Here is a 14,462-nt window from a genome sequence, read left to right as displayed (position 1 = left end):
TTCCAGTGTTACCAAACTCCAGTAACAAAAGCATGAAAGACCACTGGGGCCACTAGCGATACGGGGAGGGGATCACATTTCAACTGGTATTAAGACCCTTTAGTGCATGAGACAGTGAAGGAAAACACTGTAATTCCGTGACACTTGAAATACATGACAGTAAATAATATTTTATCAATGCTTATATCTGTCAATGAGTACATGAAGTTTATAGTGATTTTGGTTTTATTAACTGGGGTAAACTTAATAATCAATAATTTTTCTAATATAGTCCCATTACTGTTCTTTCTTCCCAGAAATACTACCTGAGAATTTAAAGCAGTGCCTAGTATAGAATAGTAGGCCCCTTGGAAATTGGGTGTTGTAAAGTGTAATGCTTTGGAAAGGCTGAAATAGATTGGAGGCTGTAAAATTTTTGTAATGATATTAAAATATAAAGCAGAAGACAAGTTAAAGTAACTCCAGTTGAGGAGCCATGCCTGTTAATCTGTAGCATAAGCTCAAATTTGTAGTTGAAAACAATTTTCTTAAACTTGACTAGGCTGGTTTCTGTGTGATTAGGGGCAGGAACACCTCTCTGTTAAAAGTGGTTTGCTTTTTAATAGGCATTAACCATAATTGTCTCATTTTTGCTGGTTGTTCAAAATAGTTCCACCTCAGCTTGGTCAACTTAATTTCGGTTGCTACCAGCATTCAACAGAAATGCTGCTTTAAGCTCGTCTTTCAGTGAATCACGTTTGTACAATAACAGATTTGTTTGTTAAATGAACTTAATGACAGGAATAGATGTGCCAGTATTCAGGGTGAGTCACCTTCTTGTCCATCTAGAACCATCTTTCTCTCTCTCTCAACTGTTCTATTTTAATCAAAAGGAATATTTTCACAGGAGAGTACAGCTCTGAAATGTGCATCAGCATGATCCCAGTTTTTGTGACACTGACTCCGCTTGTTCCTGTTGAAACAAATGGCAAATCCCATAAGACATCCCATAGCCCTTGCTTGTTTCAGCATTTCTAGTAGTTTTGACATATTGATTCCTTTGGCTACATGTGAGCAAACAATACTTTTTTAGGCTTGTATCGTCTTATGCTGCTGTAGCAAAGATGACAAGGGAGTACTTTCCAAATGCCAACCATATACTTTCTATCTTTTTTTTTAAGTAAGTACATTTGCTAGTCTCTCTTGTATGCTATCTTTTCTCACAGCTGCTTGCCTTTTTGTCCTTCCTGCTCTTAAATCCCTCAGTTACTCTAGGTTGGTGGAAATTGTTTAATGTACAACCCAAATTCTCCAGTGAGGTTTGGCTAACCAACAAGCTATTCAAGTGGTTTTGTCTCTTGGGTATGTCTCCATCCTCTGCTTTTCCAGGTTGCTTGAATATCCTTGAACCCATAATTTACCCTAATCTCCTCTAAGGCTTTGAAATAATGAAATACTTAAATAAAACTCTTTGGATAAATGCTTTTTAAAATATAGCTTTATCTGTGAACTATCACGCTCTTAAGGGAGTGGATTTTGTTCCTGGGACGATTAAGGAGATTTTCTGTCCACTGTATTACTGTGGTTTGCCCGCTGTGATCAGGCATACCCATTGTAAGTCCTGCAACAACTCAAAACAGAAAAGATGAGGAAAGTCTGGGAGAAAAATGGGACAGAGGCTAGACTGTTGCTCTGTTTTTTGTGGTGCCTGGGTGCAGTTCCCTGATCCACCACATGATTCTCTGTGGGTCGTGAAGCCTTCCTGTGCTTTGGAAAAATGATTCTCTGCTCAACAGGGATGTTGCTGAGGATAAATTAAGGGTGGCAAAGTGCCTAGGCATTACAGAGGGGTAGTCTTATACCCACAAAAAGGCTATACTCAGATCCTTACTTCACAAAATAGGAAAAGGGAGATCAATTGACTTGCCATCACCAAATCCACAGGGGAAGTCTGAGGCAAAGCAGGGGACTGGATCCAGTTTTTCTCCCAGGGGCCCCATGTGGTCCATTTTTCCATGAAAAGTCCTTTTTACCGCCCTAGCTGGGCCTGAACCTGGTGTCCTGCAGATGCGCCTCAGGCAAGGAAGGGTGGCTTGGAGGACCTCACTGGGGGGCCCCAGCCTGCAGCTCATCAGGGCACCCGGGCAATGTCACGAAAGCCTGTCTTCACTGCTGCTCATTTTGCAGGTGAAGGGAGATGACTTCAGTTTTTCTCCCTACCCACTCAGCTCAGCTAATTATTGATTTCTGTAAGCAAGAAGGATCTGCAAAACAGCACTAAAATGCGTTGAAAAGGAGCATCTCTTCTCCACTTTTGGAGCTCTATAGCTAAATTTCAAGAAGAAAGGTTTGGGGTTTGTGTGTAATTTGTGAATAATTTGTGAGTAATTTGCTTCTGGAGATAATTGTTAAAAATGAAAAATTGCTCAAAAACATCAGGAAAAGGAAGCTTTTCTTTTTATGTTACTGTGCCACTAAAATATAAAAATTCTCATCAAAATGCAACCATATTACTATTTTAAAGTGATACCTTTCAGATTGTCTCTCCACTTTCAGGCACACTCTCTAGATAGACATCTGTATTTCCTCATGTTAAGTGACAGCAAATGCAAATAGGCCACTGTTTAAGTATGAAGATTAAAGAGATTTATGATTGTCTTTATAATTTTTTTGGTGTGTGTGTAATAAAATGCAGGGAAACTATATACAGCAAATGTTTTCTGATTTTTTTACCTTGTACTACTCTTTCCTGCTGAAATACTGTTCTTTGTTCTCTTTTTTTGCTTGAAATTTTCCTCCTAGTAGTCCAAGTTTCCAGTCTGAAGTTCAAAATTTTCTGTATCCGAGGTTTGTGATAATGAAGTAGCACCAATGAAACTTCAGCTGGATGAAGGCTTTTGATCAGGTGCCTCCTAATGCTAAGGAGAATGATTATCTCCTGGTAGCTGTATTACTGGCTTAATTTTGTGCTTATTCAGAAACAGAAAAAGGATGAAGAAATTAATCTGAGGACTTTTCAAGTTCACCTCATACCTAGTCCCCGCTTTTCAGGAGCTCAGAGGATAAAGTACTATCTTTGCTTTTGGCTGTCTTTGGTTTTGGCTGGCATGCAGCAACTTCAGAAACGATTAGTTCTTTGGCAGCACGTTTCAGGGTGAGCAGCTCCTGCTTTCCACAGTGCCAAGAGCGGTGCCAAACTCACGAGCCTTGCCTGCCATTTTGGGGGTGGAGGGATGAAGAGTTACTCCAGGTACAGTGTGACTTTGTGGCAGAACTAGAAAGGGGAGCATCTGATGAAAGTCACAATGGGAACAAACAAAATTACTTCTGTCAGCCTATACCCACTCACTCTCTTCTGGAGGAGATGAGATGGAATTTCTGAGAAAGGGAGAACGTGGTGCAATGGCAGAACTGAGAGGGTTTGAATAGCCAGGACCTTGCAGGGCTCTCCAGTGTGAGAAGAGTACATGAACTTCCCTGTGCCAGTCCAGAAAAAGACACCGTAGCCCACAGGTGACCCACACTGGTACAAGAACAGCCCCCAGGGACTGTGCCCCATGGGCAATACATGCTGGAGCAGGGACAACCCTGCGGGTTTGCAGTCATAGGCAACCCATGCCAGGCTCAGCCCATGCTCAAAACAGCAGTCAGAAGATTTTTTTGGTTGGTAACAAGTTGAATTTTTTGGCTCAAGACTGTTTTGCAGACAGCACACAGCCTGGTTCAGGTTTTGTCTTCCCTGTTTGCCATTGTGGGACATTTTGGAATGGCAGCTGACTCATAGAATCATGGAATCATTTAGGTTGGAAAAGACCTCTAAGATCATTGAGTCCAACTGTAAAACTAACACTGCCAAGTCCAACACTAGACCATGCTCCTAAGCACCACCCTTCACCAGCTTCATTGCCCATCTCTGGACACACTCCAGCACCTCAATGTTTTTCTTGTGGTGAGGGGCCCAAAACTGGACACAGAATTCAAGGTGCAGCCTCACCAGTGCCAGCACAGGGGGATGGTCTCTTCCCTGGTCCTTCTGGCCACACTGTTTCTGCTACAAGCCAGGATGCTATTGGCCTTCTTGGCCACCTAGGCACACTGCTGGCTCATATTCAGCTGGCTGTCAAGCAGCACCCCCAGGTCCTTTTCCTCCAGGTGACTTTCCAGTCACTCCTCCACAGGCTTGTAGCATTGTGTGGGGTTGTGGCCCAGGTGCAGGACTCCATAGTCCATGTTACAAGAGTGGTCTCACTGGAAGAACTGCAAGCCTATAACATTTCCCTTGTCGATCTTGGCATGTATTTTTATAGGCAAGCATACACACAAATACAAACATTTCTATAAAACACATCTGAAATTTCTGTTTTGTTGAGGCATCTTTAGACTAAGAACATTGCAAAAATAAATGATCTGTTTTGTTTCGTAAGGTGCTTTGTAAGATTTTCCTACCTCGCTCATTTTCTTTTCAGACCTCTTGCACTGAGGCCATTGGAGATATTGCAGGTGTAATTTTAGATAAGCATTGATGTTAAAAATCCTATTTGGATCTCAGAACAGACTTTTCAGCTTGTTATTTTAGAGTAGTTAATGTATAGCTAATAAAATAGACAAGTTTCCATTGCTGTCTCATTTTTCTTATGAAGAATGTTTCTGCCATAACCATTTTTGCTGTAACAGCTCCAAGCCACTGTTTTCATAATGGTTGAAGGAGATTCAGAGATTTCCTAATTGTGATAGTGGATGTTGTGTATGTTAAAGAAATGTTGCAATCACTATCATTTCAAAGCAGCAGCTGAATAACCCCAGATATGATGGATCAGCTAGTATTTGAATAGGCTATAAAGGCAGAGTTTTCTTTTCAGTTTTGGGTAATATTTGTACATCTTCCCTGGGGAAAGGGATGACGAAACAGTTTTTGCATGGAAATAACATTCCTGAAACAATAATTTATTAATTTCTAGTTTTTGAGAGTGGACCAAGACAAAGACAGAGAATGCAGCCTGGACTGTGCAGGTTCCCCTCAGAAATCACTCTGTGCATCTGATGGAAGAACTTTTCTGTCCCGGTGTGAATTTCAACGAGCGAAATGCAAAGACCCTCAGCTGGAAATAGCCTACCGGGGAAACTGCAAAGGTGAGCAAATCAAATTTTCCTTCATCATAATGAAATATAACAGACTTTAAGTAGTTTTTGAAAATTTCTGTGTGTTGAAAACTAGGAGTGCTGTACATGAAGAGTTTTCTAAAAGCAAGTAGGTTGAAATCCATCCTGTTAATTCTATAACAATATGCTACATAAAGATAAATTAATTTTACCCGTGAGCAAAAGTATGACTCTCTGATCCATTTACACTATAAGTCACTATTAAGGCAATTGCAAGGTTAGGACCTTGTTCTGAAGGACCATATCATCGGCAGGCTCAGAGTAACTTAAGATTGTTATCTCCCGAGGTTTCTTGCTACTGCAGTAGGGTATTTTGAGGTAAAGATGGTCAAATTCAGTCTTGTGTTTCCTACCTGCAGTCATTTGGAGGAAGGGCAGTGGGGAGGGAAGGGAAAAAAAAAGAAAAAGGTTTGTAATGTTTAGAGCCCTCACAGGCCATTTCTACCTACATCATCTACTCTTTTACATCTAATCTCTGTTGAGAGAAACTGCAATGTGCAACTGTAGCATTTCAGCTCCAATACTTACAAAGTATTCACAGTTAAATCTTTTCACTTTTAGAGTGGTCTGGTGGTGGAGAAAGCAGTTCCTTACTGAAATGTAGGGTGATTCCCAACACAATGATCTTCTTTCTAAGATGTAAGAATAGCAGTGGTCATAAAGATTTACTTTCCCTTTCTCTCTGTCCAAAAGAGAGGGGCGGGGGGGCTGATGGTGAGAAAACCCCAGGGACCACACCGATTGAACCTCTAGGAGGCAATTTTCCACATCATCTCTCTCCATTAGCTCCAGCAAACCTCTGAAGCATCAAGACTGCTTCAAAGAGACATTCTGTCTCATCTTCTGCCTAGATGAAATCCTATGCTCATTCTTCAGCTCTTTCATAATAAGCCATTGTATTAGCTGATGGATCTATTTACTTTTGTGAACAAGGATAACATAATGAAGCTACCTGAGCCAAAGCTTTTGTTACACTCATGAACGACAGAGAGAATTATTGTGCACTTTGTTCATTTTATACATTAGAGCATTGTAGAATTTTATGCAAATCAGTTTTGAGTGGTTTCAATTGTTTTTTCCTCTTACCATATTGACAATGTCATCTGCAAGATTTTTTTTTTCCATAAAGATGTATTGAATTGCTCTACTGAAGATGTCTTCAGCAATGCTGGCAAATTCTGTGCAGTCAACAGCTATAATTTGGAGAAGTGCTCATCTGCCGTTTATTTATTAATGAATAGTGTGTCAGTACAATTGTAGACTTGGAATTAGACACCTTAGGCAGCTTAAGTATTGCTAATAGCAAGTACACATCATGCCCTCATCAATCAGATGTTTTTAATCTTACAATTAAATTAATGCAAACATCATTCTAATGTTTAAGTATTTTTTCATTTGATTGTCAATAGACACATGATTGCCAATAACATACTTGGTCAATATCAGCAACAGATCAGTGCTCTTTTAAATTTTACATTTTCATGGTATTGCTTATTCAATTAAAGCAGTCAGATTTTGAAGTGACCAATGTCTTTATTCCCAGCTGTGGCTGCAATAATCAGAAGTATTTCAAGCTGTAAAAATATGTTTTGGAGAAGAAAAAGGGGATTCATAAGCCTATCTGAAGTTTCAGTGTTAGCATTGCTAGAGCTACTTTTGATAGTCCCATCAAACATTCTTCTGAAAGAGCTAAGGAAGTCCTCAGATTAAGACCTTTCTTGAGCCAGTTGCTTTTGGGTGGTGAAATTTGTTGTCACAGGTGATACTTTGACCAAAGAGCAGAGGGTTGTTTTAGTAGGGCTAATCAAAAAGTGATGGTTCCATTTCAGAGCAACTTTCAAGGTTTCAGAATTTGCTTTCATTCCATGCTGGAATGAAATCAAATCCTTTTGGAAGTGTTCATCTGTCCCCCTAAAAAAAAAAAAAAAGACACCATGCCCCTATCTTGTCCCTTTAAAACATTGGTTTTGGAGCAAGTTTTGAGGTTGCTAATGCAGGAAAAAAAGAAACATGCATCTTTGCATGTGGAAGTTATGAAGGGAGAAAAGACATAGTACCTGTACAGGGTTCAGAACTTTAAATCTGTGTCTGATATTTATCCATCATTGATCAGAAAAGCCAGCCTTAAGTCTGCGTCTGTCTCCTCCAGTCTTCTTATCAGGTAAAAATCCCTGTTCACCTCACAAAAATCCTGTCTGAAAATTAAATACTTCCAGGTACCATTTTAATTAGTTGAAAACATGGTGATCAGCTTTTTGTTTGATTCAGTCTATTCACTAGAAATCTAAACACCTTGACAGTCTGTGTTGACAACCTTTTGAAAGACTTTTGAGTCCATATTTTCTCACATATATATTCAGAATGGTGATTTCTTTTACATCCATAAGGGAGTCTGAACTACCACCAGACTGGTGGCTGCTTTATTTGTGTCTTTTTTCTTGAAAAACCCAAATTTGGATTGACTATCTTTTCTCCTACTCACCTTTTCTCAACATTTGTCTCATCTATTTGGTTTTGAGCGCTTACATACTAAAATTACAAAGGGATAGTTTGCTTGAAATATGCTTGCTTTGCTTTTTTTAATTCAAGTTTTATTCACAACAATATTGAAAAGCTCAGGTGATGCTTTAACATTTTAAAGGAAACCATTTTAAATTCTGGATCTTAAACTAAATGACAGAAAACTGGCAAAATTTAAACGATGTTGCTTTCTTGCACTCCTGTCCTGATCATCAGTTCCTGATGGCTGCAGCAAGGTTAAAACAGCTTAAACAAACCTGAACCTTCCTCTCAGTTCTGAAAAACAGCTCACCTTTGACAAAAAAAGCATCAAAACACACTGTTCTGGTAGTGGGGTTTTCTGAAGATATTTACAACGCTTTATGATTTTTTTCCCCAGTCCATTTCCAAGCAGTGCTGGAATCTATTGCTAAGCTTGGAAACACTATAAGAAGTTACAATCTCATAAAATTTCCAGCCTGCTTTTGCAGTTTCAAAGGTCTCAAATAATCTGCGTATGCTGTAGATGAACATCCACATTTTTGGATACCTTTCAAAATAAAATCTAAGCTCTGAAGTTCTGGAGATTTGCCACTTGCTTGACACAGACATTTACTGTGCAACAAGATTATAAATCTAATAAATAAATGTATTTTGACAGCTGAGAATTATTGTGTTAGGAGGACTGTTAAATATCACCTGTAATGGGGTTCCACTACACACCCACATGCACACACAAGTGCTTCACAGTAAGTCTGGCCCAGCATAGCTAAAGAAACGAAACATACGAGAAGTAGAAAAGCAATACGATTGCTTTTAAACCATTCACAAAGACACAGAGGCTATGTCCTTTAGCACTCACTGTTGTTCCCTCCACTACAGCTGGTGAGGATGGGACCAGAGAGCTCTGGCTGTTGCACTGGAAGGTTTTGTAACTTACAGAACGAAGCCTTCGATACCCTGTCAATGCATGCAAGAAGTACAGGTTGAAGTTTCTTAGTCTTGAAAATAAGTCCAATCATGTGGAAGTATCATGTCTACAAAAAAACAAAAAACCAAAACCAAACAAAAAAACACAAACAAGCAAGCAAAAAAGTGCCTTATTCTAAAAGGTAAAAAAACCCTTTAATTTATATCCCTGAACAATGCAGTTGCCCATTATGAGTAGGAAGTGTTGCCCAGCACTGCAGGCTCCCATAGGGACGGTAGCAACAGTTTTATATTTAGTGGGGGTTTTACATGATTTGAAACATGGTATAGGTTACTCCAAAAGGCTGTGCTTGTATGGGAACAGAAATGCACAACACATCAGCTAAAAGCATCTTCCCCAGAAGAAATGGGAGAGGCATTGCTAGGTGAGGACCCCCTTCTTTATCTTACAAATGTAAGGCTGAATGTCTGTCACAAATCATGATAGATGAGACTACCTGAAAGAAGCTGGTTTTTTTCATGGAGCATCTTGTACATGCCACATGTACAAAAAAACCACTGGGTTTTTTCCTTTATTTTTTTCTTCTTTTCTCTGGTAACTGTTCAGAATCGCTGTAAAATTTAGCCTTATCTCTGTAGAATGGCACAAAGAATATTCAAATTTGCTATTGTGATGAAAAACTTGCATTATAAATAATAATAGAAAAAGAGGAAATTCTTAAACTCATTTCTGCAGACTCCTCTCAGTTTAACCTATGCTAAAATCTATCAGGTTTGCTACCCTATTTATTCTCCTCTACTGAATTTTTTTTTTCCTGTGAACATTTAAAATGCAAACTCATATTTTTCCTGCAGCAGTTTTCAAATAATTTTAGGCTTTTCAAGTAGTTTTCTGCAACAGTAAATAACATGTATTAACTTTGAAACCTAAAATTATGATGCTGGGTGGAGGCAAGTGAGATTGAAGGCCTTTTCAATGAAACTGCTCTTTTTTTTTTCCTTTTTACATGACAACAACCTTAGTCCTAGCTACATTAGTAGAAGATTTTCTATGGTATTAATAAAAGTCTTCAGAGTTCAGAAACTTAGAATAATTCCATTCCCATTGGACAGCTGTTCATTTCTCATCTCAGCAACTTCAGGTCTTAAGTGTAGAAAGTCTACTAAGTGATTGCATCTTGTCCAAAGCAAGAAATATCTGTAATCGGAGTGTCTAGTGGAGGGACCACAGTATTTGTCTCTTATGGACCATCAAGCAAACAGTGACTAGTGGCCAGCAGCAGTTCAGTTCACAGTTTTGCTGATGGTGTAAGGGTGAGCTGGAGCAGGTGGTACTGTAGTTCATCTGGGGTAGTTTGGACTTTATTTAAATATTTGAGCTTTTTATATGAATGTTTTCTGAGACTTAGGCAGCTTTTCAGTAGGAAGCTGAAAAGCATGTGCAACGCTGTGACTGAATTCTAGATGTCTGTGGCTACTGGCAATCTTCACCTGAACTGCAAAGCCTCTATCTCCCATGGAGACGTCCCTCTTAGAGTTAGTAAGGGGAGTTCCTGTTGGTTTAACTGTAAGTTTGCCCTGAAAATGGGCTGCAAGCTTTGCAGGATAATGCACTTAAAAATACCCTTTTTTTCTTTTTTTTCCTCTTTTTGTCTTCTCATTACTTAAATAACAACATGAATACTTGTTCCCTTTCTCAGGTTGTTTTTAAGTGAATGTACCAGGTCCATAACTGGGGCATGGGAGACTCATATTCTGAATGTATTAAGCAAGGGGCTTAGTAATAATATTTGGTGTTCTGACATTGTGACCAATGGAAAAAACAGATTCACAGGTATAGTCCTGCCAGCATACCTCTGCCCTTACATAGAGTTCTTGAAACATCCTCGCTGAGGTGCTTGAGTTTCATGCCTTCTCTACCAATACTTCACTAAAATAAGACTTCTTTAATGGCTGGAAGATTGATACGAATTATTGATCGTTACAACATTTCAACTGCTGAGTTGCACCACATTGCCTTACTTCACTGTCATCATGCAGAAGTAGCCTGGGCTTACATGTGACTGCTAAACTGGGCTCCGGATGCATCTCTGTGCGGTCTGTATTCAAAATGCAATGTAAGGAGCTTTACACAGAGTGATACTTAATTCATGAGTGGCTCAGCATTCAACCTGGCTGGCACTGAGGAGTACGTGTTCAGTATTTGCAGAGGTGCCCCAGCCAGCCCTTGCTGCTCCGTGAGCACGCCGTGGAGAGCCATCACACACAGTGGTGTCATTGTTATTCTATAACTGTGTAGATCCCCTTTCCGCATTGGAAACCCTAGATAGCTCATGTTTAGCTTAATTCATTATGGTATCTTAAAGAGCCTGGCTGTTTAAAAATGCCATTCTTTTATGGGCTATCATAGACATAACAAAATACTATCTTCATTCTCACAATTCACATAAAGAACTGAAGCACATCAAAACTAGAGTGGAGTTTTCCATAAAGAGGTATTTTACTGTTTGCTATTTACTTTCCTTAAAGAAACACTCAGTATTTGTTTCATTAAAATGAGGCTTTCAGCGAGAGTGAAAAGTTTCACTTGTTTGAACTATTAGTACAATGAGTTAATGAATGAATGAAGGACATGTTTAAATTATTTGAAATTATATGAATTAAGGTACCTTTCTGTTCTTGGATAAACATGCTGATGTGATTTTCCCTTTGTGAAAGAGAAGACATCACTGGGCAGAAGGTTTTTTTTGGCTCATAAATTAATCTTGGTTAGATTCATGAATCTAAGCATCCTTTGGGGAAATGTTACTGTTGCCTGTGAGCTAAAGAACCAGGTTGTAAATACTGGACATGATTTCTGAGTGCACAGCTTATCCTGTATTCCCAGGAAGGCTGCCCTCAAGCTCAGATCTGCCTGTGAGCTGGGTGTGAGCAAGACTTGTATGTACGTTCAGTGACTGGGCATGTCCCTTGGGCCAGGGACATTGGCTTGGCCACTCCAACTGCTGCTGGAAGGCAGCTCTGTGGGAGAACATACTCCCGAGATGTTTTGTCTGGATAGAGAGAGAGAGACATAGTGGGTAGGTTTGGTTCGGTTCTTTTCCTAACTGAAATAAGTGAAAGAACGAAGGTGTCAGTCTATAAAATAATCCTCAACAGACATGGGGAGCTTGCACACTACAGATTGAAAGCAGAACAGTTTTCACTTGACCTCACCCCTCCCTTTTCTCCTCTGCATTTTCATTTTTTTCCCAACTTCTATGAGGAAAAAGAAAAAAAGAAAAAAAGAAAAAAAGAAAAAAAATAAAGAGAGGGAGGCAGGTTTATTATTTGGACAAAAATATATTAAAATGAGAATGTATTGAGAAGTGGTATTGGGTTGTTTTTTTTTTTAAATAAACCTTCTGGTAAAAAAATGATTATAGGGCAGATTTTTATCTTTAAATACTCTTAACTAGGAGCTGTCTTGTCCTTTTTCTCACTGTAGACACTGCATTTAATGTATAGGGTGACTGCAAGTCTCCAGTCTGTAATACTGGCAATCCTGATACAAACACTGATCAGCCCCAAACTTATTTTGGTTTTGGTACTTTATATATGTTATGTGTCAAGTTCTTATCTATCAAGCCACTGTAGTAATACTGTATATTTGAGAAAAAAACCATTCAGCATCTTGGTGAGCAAATGGTATCTACATACAGAGATTATATTTTATCTAGTCTCTGAAAACAAGAGCAATTGGCTTCTGATTATATACTTTCTAGTAGGTATTTAATAGGGGTGGATAAAGTTTTAAGTACATTCGGAATATTTTTTTGTGGAATATCCTTTGCTCTTTTAAATGTGTCTACTGATATATGGAATACAGGACAAGTAACACTGAAATAGTATCCACAATTTCCTGGAGGTGGAATTGATCTCTTTTTAAAATACTCACATTTTTATTGATAATATTTCTCCAAGCAGAATTTGCCAAAGCCAGACTGCACAGAAACAAGGTGTATAAAAGCATTCGTAGGCACAAAAAAGGTATCTTTTTAGAATCAAATATTCACTACTGCAGTTGTATGAAATTAACCTTTTTTTTGTTTGTTTGTTTCATGAAGTTTTCATTTCTGCTCATATCTTTTCAATTTGAGTTTCAGGCTTTATATAAAATGAACATCTTAAAGCAAGTGAAGTAGAAACTACTAGTGCTAAAGCAATAATACTTCAATGAAGGCTAGGAACCACAAATATTTGCAAGCTTTCTCCAATTTTCAGTGCAAGAATTATAAATTGGCCCATATTAGACTTCTCCAAACTATTTATCAAATCTCTGTTCTGCTCAGAAAACCTAATCTAGCCTTTGGTATGTAAAAAATCAGAAAGCTCTAGCTTTGTTTTTTGTTGCAAACATTTGATTCAGTTCTAGTCAGGCTGTATCTCTCCAAATGTGACTGTTAGGAAATTGAGGGAAATATTATTGTGCCAAGAAGCAATCCAGCACAACATTCCTTATTTTATCTTAAAGTTAGCTATCAAAACTGCTGGGTGGTTGCAAAATGTGGAAAGAAAAAAAAAAAAAAAAGAAAAGAAAACAAAAAGAAGACAACAAAGACATCCCACATTGCCTGCCTCTGTTAGATGCCAGTTGAGGAGAGCTTAAGCTAAGATTGCTCTGCTGTTTTGTTTGAATCCAGAATGCAGCAATAAAAATAAGTAGTGAGAGAGTCAGCCAGCCCTTGTCACAAAGCAGTGAGTCTTTATTTTATGGCTGTGTCAGGCTAAATGTCTGTGCTGACATCCTTTCCAACCCAGGAGGCTAGTAATCTCCGCACCTTTGAAATTGAAACTTTAAGCATGTATAGCTTGCTATGTGTTTCCGATCACTAGAGGCCACAGCTATTTGTATGCTTTGTTGGTAGACATGATCAGCTCTTTGAAACTTAGGTCAAATATCATAGAAAATCTTAATGTTATGAGTAGTTTATGCTACATAAACCCAATGGTGTCTTGTGCTCCAAATAAAAATCTTTTATGCTAAATTAAGGACAAATTATGACCATTTGACTTTTATTGCGTCACTACCAGTTAGCAAAAGGGTAGAGCAGTAGGAAAGAAACACAGAAGTAGAAAAAAAATCTGGTTCATTGTTAGACAATTCAGTAAAGCGCCCAGGTAGATAGCTGACTTTAAACAGCTTGTTGCACTGTTTATTTCTAAATTTAAGGGCAAGGAAGTGTGTATATATAGGTATTCTGGCATAATGGAGGGGCAGTATAGGAAACCTACAGAGAAAAGCAAGAGGTATTTGGATTATCTGTCTCTATGCTAGGTCTGCTTGTTCACATCTATGTGATTTTAGGAAAGCTTTCTTTTTAGTGTAAGAACAGCTAAGTATCTGTGGAAAGCCCTCAAGGGAACTTTTTCTTCAAACGATTAAGTTTAACCACTTTATAAGTAGTTTTAACAAAGTGGTAAATGTTTCTGATCTGTTCAGCGGGATATTCCATCTATAATAAAATAACTAAATAAACCGTTGAAGTGTATTTTATGAATAAATACATAACAAGCCCATGTCACACACAGTAATCTCTTTGAAAGCAAGTGAAGTCTGCTCAGTGTATTGGGACTGGGAAAGGTACTTTTATTCTTACTGAAATGTACAGCAAACCAAGAAATACCGGATGAACTAAATCAAAACCTTTGCAGGAGATTTATCTATTCTTTTGGCAAGCTGTTTACTTTTCCATGAGAGAGTCTGGGTTAGATCTCCCTGTGGAGCCCCAAAGTTGCTGTAAATTCAATTGTATTAAATGTCACTTTAGAGATGGTGTTTACACCCTTGATGAGTTTGTGTCATTGTTTTAAAGATAATCTTCTCCTTTGTAGTAATAAACTTCTCTTTGTGT

General features: G+C 38.5%; 1 protein-coding gene across 6 annotated transcripts in view; it reads left to right on the top strand.

Moving 5' to 3' along the window:
• SMOC2 (SPARC related modular calcium binding 2) overlaps positions 1–14,462 on the top strand; it is a 149,738-nt gene that overhangs the window by 41,545 nt on the left and 93,731 nt on the right. For all 6 annotated transcript variants that reach the window (XM_080387972.1, XM_080387970.1, XM_080387971.1 and 3 more), the window contains exon 2: positions 4,938–5,109. In XM_080387972.1, the coding sequence (XP_080244098.1) occupies positions 4,938–5,109 (172 nt within the window). The remainder of the gene's footprint in view (positions 1–4,937; positions 5,110–14,462) is intronic.

Source organism: Falco punctatus, assembly GCF_963210335.1.
Source record: "Falco punctatus genome assembly, chromosome: 5".
Lineage (NCBI taxonomy): Eukaryota > Metazoa > Chordata > Aves > Falconiformes > Falconidae > Falco > Falco punctatus.
Note: the sequence above shows the minus strand (reverse complement) of the source record. Positions and strands in the feature narration are given on the sequence as shown.